Source organism: Priapulus caudatus, unplaced genomic scaffold (assembly GCF_000485595.1).
Source record: "Priapulus caudatus unplaced genomic scaffold, Priapulus_caudatus-5.0.1 Scaffold160, whole genome shotgun sequence".
NCBI lineage: Eukaryota > Metazoa > Priapulida > Priapulimorpha > Priapulimorphida > Priapulidae > Priapulus > Priapulus caudatus.
In genome coordinates this window covers 189876-198047 of record NW_014577221.1, presented here as the reverse complement: position 1 = coordinate 198047, position 8172 = coordinate 189876, and the positions used below count along the sequence as shown (strand labels likewise).

General features: G+C 43.2%; 1 protein-coding gene and 1 long non-coding RNA gene across 2 annotated transcripts in view; both read right to left on the bottom strand.

Moving 5' to 3' along the window:
- LOC106806427 (serine/threonine-protein kinase Sgk1-like) overlaps positions 1–5776 on the bottom strand; it is a 26677-nt gene extending 20901 nt beyond the window's left edge. The window contains exons 1-5 of the mRNA XM_014808355.1: positions 5741–5776; positions 5322–5432; positions 1954–2037; positions 880–1013; positions 291–384 (exon numbers count right to left, since the gene is read on the bottom strand). Of these exons, the coding sequence (XP_014663841.1) occupies positions 291–384; positions 880–1013; positions 1954–2037; positions 5322–5432; positions 5741–5776 (459 nt within the window). The remainder of the gene's footprint in view (positions 1–290; positions 385–879; positions 1014–1953; positions 2038–5321; positions 5433–5740) is intronic.
- A 1913-nt stretch (positions 5777–7689) lies between these two features.
- The window catches only part of LOC106806442, a 28318-nt gene continuing 27835 nt past the window's right edge, over positions 7690–8172 (bottom strand). The window contains exon 3 of the long non-coding RNA XR_001393544.1: positions 7690–7812. This is a non-coding gene — a long non-coding RNA (uncharacterized LOC106806442). The remainder of the gene's footprint in view (positions 7813–8172) is intronic.

Here is an 8172-nt window from a genome sequence, read left to right as displayed (position 1 = left end):
GGCCTATACTACTACGTCCCCACTAAGCAGCCTTGTCTCTGGACATCGTGATCCAACATGAAGCCTGAAAGATTCCGCCTTGCTGTATGCGCATAAACTAATGCTGTCGAACGCAGCAGCAGTAGCCGCAGCAGTAGCCGCACAGCAGCAGCAGCAGCAAGCAACAACAATAGCAGCAGCATCAGCAGCATCAGCAGCAGCAACAGCAGCAGCAGCAGCAGCAACAACAACAGCAGCAGCAGCAGCAGCAGCAGCAGCAGCAGTGCAGCCCGTGACGCGAGCGCCACTACGGGTTGACGTCTCGTCTGCCGGCGCGTCGTCCTCACCGGGATGAGCTCGGTGTTGCGTGGATTGTCGAGCTGCAGGAACGCCTTCACATCCGCACTGCAGAAATGCCAACACATATATGAAGCGATCTGTAGTTTCTGGCCATCAAATTAGTAGTTCGAGGTGACCCGAGTTTGCTAGGGGGGCCGGCATGCCCCCGGAAAATTTTTTTATTCTGAAATGCAATTTCCTGCATTCTGGGGGTCAAAAATGACAATAAATTGACAAAAATGACAATTAACAAAAAAAAATGTTCGATCACGTAATTCGTAGTTTGATACAAACTGGTCGTAGTGGTGCAAAAGGAATAGAAATTCGTATTAAATACGGATAAATCGTAGTGGTTGGCATCTCTGGCACTGAAACATCGAGGGTTAGGGAAAAACATCACTTTCACATTTCATTCCCTAGGAGATCGCTAGGTGGTCATTCAGCAGTAGAACTAATCAAGGTCGCATAGACAACCGATCAATGACCTTGCAAAACAGAACAGGCGAAGAACAAACATGTCGCTGAGATAGCGCTCTTCGCTACTCACTTGTTGAACAGTACCGGGAGCTAACCAGCTTCTGTATGAAGTCGTTGAGGCCCTCCCGGCGATGCCTGATGAACGACGGATCGAAGTTGTTCCAAAGAATTTCTTGCCTGGCAGTTTGAGACCTGCGTTCTGGGAATTGCTTTTTCAGCTGCAGAAAACGAAAGGTTGGAGATGCATCGGGCCTCACGGCGACAACATTTATGGGGCGATTTAATCTAGCAGACGAACAGACATGCAAGCTGCTAACACACGCTGTGTACCGCTTGAGTCGCTGTACATGCATTGCGATGATAGACAAAATTCGATGGGTAATCAACTGTGAAAAAAGAAAGAAAAAAGACACGCACAAACCGTAAGAAATATGCATGCTACGGCAGAATAAGCTTTACTGTAGAGGTGCAAGAGTGGTAGACTTAACTTAGGTGAGAAGGATCTACGTGGGGGCAAAAAGAACCTGGCCGCGTTTCACTAACGTTCGCTAAAAGTTATTTCGTTAACCGACGAAAGTTGTTCGTTCGCTAAATAGCAAACGAAGGCATACCGAACACTTACCGAAATACTTTACCCGATCAACTTTACCGAACAACGCGTTTCACTACGCTTCGCTATGCTCTCGCTATTTAGCGAACAACTTGCCGTCTGAGGCGTCAGCTGGCGAAAACTACAAACACGTGGCGCAGTTGTTGCTAAGTTACGCTCTGTCATATGCCAATCACATATAATTTCTGTATCATTGTAGGCATCAAACGGTTGTGCCATGTGTGCATATTTTCTCGGAGCTTGCTACGTGCTAACGCGCGTGTGTCACATCTGTCAATGCTCACACTGCCGTACATTATGTTTTATATAAGGTTTAAATTACACCGCAAGTCCCTTTGCTAAATTTACCGAGACCCTGCAGAGGTTCGGTAAAGTTGTTCGCTAATAACGAATACTTTAGCAACGGAGCTTTGTGAAACACGCGCGAACGTGTTCTTCGCTATTTACCGATCAAACCTTGCAAATAGCAAAGGAAAAATAGCAAACGAACGTTAGTGAAACGCGCCCCTGGTTGGAGTAGGTGGGAAATCGTGTCTATTGGCCTTGACCATTTCATTTAGTTTGCTGAACTCTGCATATCTCCGAAATATAAAATAGGCACAACCGTCACTTGTCACTGCGACCTTGTACACCTGCAAAATCGTCACGAAACTAACATCAGTGGTCGCACATGATTTCTCACTGTTGCTGTTGGCCAATAACTTTTTGAATTACCAAGTAATCATGGTCACTTTGCTAATTAAATGTTAAGCCTAATAATGCTTTGTGTGGATAAATAACAGCATCTGATATAATGCTTGAGATCCACAGTTTGCTGACATAATCGGTGAGTTCTCATCAGAGAAGCAACGGTGCAAATCTCATGCAAACTAAACTGAATTTCAATGCAATTGAAAGCGAGATATATGATTACCTTAACCATCTTCGTATATAAAAGCAATCTTTATAGTCTTCAGACAGTAATGTGAGAGAATGAAAGGACTGACAGGCTGAGGAAATTGCTACCATGCATAGTACCAGGAGTGTATATAATATACGAATAATAAGCAATCTATGATAGACACGCCTGATTAAGTACACATGCGAAACAAACTGTGGCAATGACATGTGATGACAGCTAGAAGCAATGATTGGGAGACAATCCATGATGATTAGCCTACACATGCGTTGTAACAATGCAGCTAGATGCATTAACTAACGTTGTGTGCATAAGCCTACGGTGATTTAACTCTATAACGTTGTGTAACAATGAGCTATGGTGATTAACTAACGCTTGTGTAGCAATGAGCTACGGGATTAACTAACGTTGTGAGCAATGAACGCCTACGGTGATTACTAACGTTGTGTAGCCAATAAGCCTACGGTGATTAAACTCTGATAAAAGTTCGTTGTAACAATGAGCTATGGGATTTAACTAACTGTTGTGTACGCAATAGCTACGATGATTAACTCTGATACAAGTTTGTGTTAGCAATGAGCTACGGTGATTAATCTCTGATAAAGTGTTAGCAATGAGCTACGGTGCATTAACTCTGCATAAAGTTGATGTAGCAATGAAGCCTACGGTGATTAACTCTTGATAACGTTGTGTAACAATGCAGCTTACGCGTGATTAACTCTGATAACGTTGTGTAGCATGTGAGTAACGGTGATTAACTCTGATACGTTGGTAACAATGAGGCTCGGTGATTAACTCTGCATAACGCTGTGTAACAATGAGCTACGGTGATTAACTCTGATAACGTTGTGTAGCAATGAGCTACGGTGATTAACTCTGATAAAGTTGTGTAGCAATGAGCTACGGTGATTAACTCTGATAAAGTTGTGTAGCAATGAGCTACGGTGATTAACTCTGATAACGTTGTGTAACAATGAGCTACGGTGATTAACTCTGATAACGTTGTGTAGCAATGAGCTACGGTGATTAACTCTGATAACGTTGTGTAACAATGAGCTACGGTGATTAACTAACGTTGTGTAGCAATGAGCTACGGTGATTAACTCTGATAACGTTGTGTAGCAATGAGCTACGGTGATAAGATATGATAACGTTGTGTAACAATGAGCTACGGTGATAAGATATGATAATGTTGTGTAACAATGAGCTACGGTGATAAGATATGATAATGTTGTGTAACAATGAGCTACGGTGATAAGATATGATAATGTTGTGTAACAATGAGCTACGGTGATAAGATATGATAATGTTGTCTAACAATGAGCTACGGTGATAAGATATGCTAACGTTGTGTAGCAATGAGCTACGATGATAAGATATGATAATGTTGTGTAGCAATGAGCTACGGTGATAAGATATGATAATGTTGTGTAGCAATGAACTACGATGATAAGATATGATAATGTTGTGTAGCAATGAGCTACGATGATAAGATATGATAATGTTGTGTAGCAATGAGCTACGATGATAAGATATGATGTTGTGTAGCAATGAGCTACGGTGATAAGATATGATATTGTTGCAGGGGTAGAAATTAACCTTTGAACAAGGGAGTCCAACAGACTCCCTGCCCTCAAAAAGAAGGAGTCTGCAGCAAAATGAGGGAGTCCGCAGTCTGAAGTTCAAAACTAAAAAACGCATGTGCTTATTTTGAAGATTCATGCTGTTGCACGTGTGCAAAATTTTCTTAGGACATTTGCTGAGAAAATACGGTAATTTTGCGTGGGAATAATAAGGAGGCCATGCTCTGGAACGAACTAGTTAGTATAGCAGAAATTTCAGGGAGTCACACGTACTCCTGCATATGTCAAATCAGGAAGTCCGACAGTAAATCAGGGAGTATTTGACTCCGGATTCGAGTTAATTTCGCACCCGGACGTTGTGTAACAATGAGCTACTGTGATTAACTATGATAAAGTTGTAGAAATGAGCTATGATAATTAGCTGAGATGAGCTAGGAGCTTCAACAATGAAATATGACTCTGACAATGCAGCAATTACAATGAGCCATGATTCCTAGAATGAAGTAAGATAGCGTGTTACGATTACTAAACTGCAGCATAAAAATGGACTTCAATTATGAAAAGGGTAACAATGTGCCATGACGATGATAATGCAGTGTGTCAACGAGCTGTGAACGTCAGCTATGGTAAGCTTCAACAAATAAACAGTTTTACAGCTATAGACTATAATGCTATACTATACTATACTATTATATATATATCTATGACTAACATTAGCAGTATGCACACACTCATCACGACACTTACTACAGTACTACATGACAACCCAACAACTGCTGGTAAAAACGTTAAACTAATCACTCATTATGTCGTTTGGCAAACAATTATTTTCAAACTTCATTCGCAAATAGCTGTCCCACTGGGACTTTTAACCATCAACAGCATCTTTTAACCCTCTATTTGAGTAGGTAACGATCGCAGTAGTCGTTACACCTATTAGTGAAACCAGAAGAGGGAAAAGCTAGAAAAGGGATCTACACAGCAAACTCACAACCTACGACAAACAGCAACGTTGATGTCAACAACGTGAATAGCAGAAGCGGAGGTAGCAACGGCAACAGCAACAGCTAGAGCTACATCAAAGACATACGTACACGGGCCACGTACACACCAACCTGCTGCCTGACATGCACTTACATACACCAAATGCACACACATGCACGCGCGCACACGCACATGCGCATAATTCTCACTGTTTAGCACAAATGCCAAAATCAGACCACATGCATAACATTAGCCATGCGATACATTACGCTGTTGCAAGCAATTTGCTGCCTTGCAACAATTTCTCGTGACATTTGCACGTTTCACTCGTTACTGCGAATATCGTTGCACTCGTAGCATGTGGTCGCACTTCAACATTAGTTGCGTCCAGTTTAGTATCCAGAGAAAATCTTTCTCCCACACACGCACACACACACACACACACACACACCTCGCCACCTAACTTAGCCGCAGCCTTCTTGTTGGGAAAGAACCAATTCCGGAGTGGTGAGTCTACAGGTTCGTACTTGACGGGGCTAGAGGGCTGAATCACAACGTCGGTCTGTGGAAAACCAGAGACATATGCTTCTGTGTACTAGGCACTCACTAGCTGCGAGAAAACCAGAGACATGCTTCCGTGTACTAGGCGCTCACTAGCTGCGAGAAACGCCACGCATCACGTTTCGATGATGTTTGTATAGACGTTTGGTTTCGCAGCCACGTCGGTGCAGGCGTGCACCTGAAAGGTAGGTCAGGGCGTGCGGTCCCCTATTGTTGGGTTACAGACAGCCGCGGACACCCATCTTGTCACTCTGGTACAATCATTCAGCAATCAGTTACACAGTTAACCTACTCACTGCCGACGCTCACCTTTGCTAAAACTGCATCTAGACACCACCATATCATCTGATAGCAGCTTTTCTATTTGTGTCTTCTATCAGCTAGGTATAAAATAGATGATTTTGCCCGCAAAACAAACAGATTAGTGTCCCACACTGATATGTTGGTGTTAGGCACGCCTTGATCGACACACGCCACTTAATTATATACTATTTCTACCTAAAAGCTGACTTTTCACTAGGAGAAAAATTAACTACCCCAAAACGTCATTGTATCACGTATTTATGGGTTTATATGTGAGCTCATAACAATGTATTGACGCCCTATTACGCAGCCAGGCACGTATACCCTTCCAGCAATGGCATGAGGTAGATGACCAAGATAAATTACTGCAGCATAGAACAGTGAGCACCAAGTTCACAAAACACAAGGTCACTCGCTGGTTTCAAAATACTGGTTTTGAACGTCTAAGAAATTATAATTGCATTTCACAATCACATTCCATGGAGCAGAGAACACATGTAATAAACATTTCTCGCGTAGTGGCAGTATTTTTTCCACACATTGGTGTTTAAGTGGGTACAGCTAGACATCTTCTGTGGCCGGTATGTTCCTTTTCCAGACATCAAATTATCCTGCTCTACATATAATGTAGAGACAGACGAAAAGACAGCGACACTACACACATGCGTGTACAGTACATACACACACATGCACACGCACAGACACGCACGCACGCACGCACACACATGCAAACACACCGCTGCCGTCACAAAAGAAAGACGTACTTGTTCACACCACGACAATTTGACAATAACCTCAAGGCGAAAATATCGCGACGGAAGTATGACGAGGATCTTCGTATAGAGGGAGAAGACTTCGTTTGCAGCATGCTCAGCGAATTTAGGCTCAGCTAGTTAGTAATAGTAACCTCTTACAGCAGAACTCAATAGATAAGCTAGTGTAGAAGAAATCCCAAGATGAAAAGCCAAGGTGGTATTAGGTAATTGGCATTAGAAAGCGTAGAAATTGAAGGCCTAGCTGAAACTCTGCTGCAGACTGCTAACCGCTGGGTATAACCTCACTAAACTAGATCGAAATGAAGCGGAATCAGCTGCATAGCTTCTCTCGTCTCCAGGCAACCATCAGTGGCAGGATTAGTGGGATAATGTCGCGCACATTTCCTACTAAGAGCAAATAAATGCGCGTTGAAAGGATAGAAATGATCCTCCTGCCTACAGAAATTACACAACATCTATTGCATCACGATGATGTGGAGGAAAGCGAGAGTGTGAACTCTTCAGCAATTGTACAACTGACGAGTGTTTCTGCACTAAATAACTCAATCCCGTCAAATAATCGAATCCGTTTTCACTATGCGCAGTAGGTCAGACCTCACACATTAATAAAGGGAAGCTTGCCACTGAAGCTGGGATACACAGGAAATGACATTTCCCAGAGGCAGTTCATATTACCATCAACCACATTAATCAATATATTAATCATACCTGAAAGAATCATATGAACATAAATCTCCCTGGTACATAATTATTGAAATTAGCGGAGACACTCTCGTGAGGAGATCCATAGCTAACTTTATCAGCTTCCCTTAGCTAATGGCTTTCATTGGGAGAAAGAACAGCACCTGTTTAACCACCCATACCAAGGTTACGGTATGGAGACGACCTTGGCAGAGGTGATTATACGGAGGCAGAGAAACCATCCAAAGGGAACAGCAGAGGCGTATGTATCCCTGGGAGAAGACCCTGTCTAAAAAAAAAACTGGGAATATAATTATAAAACTTTACCTCATCTTTCTTCGACAAGTTCTCTTCGTAGGCACTTTGACGTTCACTCACCGTGTGTCACTCACCGTGCGTCACTCACCGTGTGTCACTCACCGTGTGTCACTCACCGTGTGTCACTCACCGTGTGTCACTCACCGTGCGTCACTCACCGTGTGTCACTCACTGCACGACGCGTCACTCACGAGCCGGGCTTCTTGTGCTTGTGCGAGGAGAACATCGCGTGTATGTCGCGTCACGCTCCGACAATCGCGTGAAGCATGCTGCGCGCGCTGCCGTGATGTTGTACTGACGAACCTGACGAAGCAGCGAGAACACACAGCACTGTAGACGCGTGCAGACGTGATTCGCACGGTCAGTTTTGAAACTGTACGTCCAAAAATGTGTAGCACGGCCTAAAAATATGTGTGCTGAGACACACATGCCAAAAAAATTGCACTCCCAAATATTTTTTCTGCACTCCCACAATACTCACTGCTGGCTAATACCCTGGAGGTGTGTGAGAGGAGAGACCAGGGCCCCCGTTGTCAGAAACATTGCACGTATTTATGAGTCAGAGTGTACAGAATGTTCTCACTAGTGTTGTGCATATCAACACTTTAACAAACACTTCAAACACTTTAAATGATAACATAGTCATAGCTATTTGTGATTATG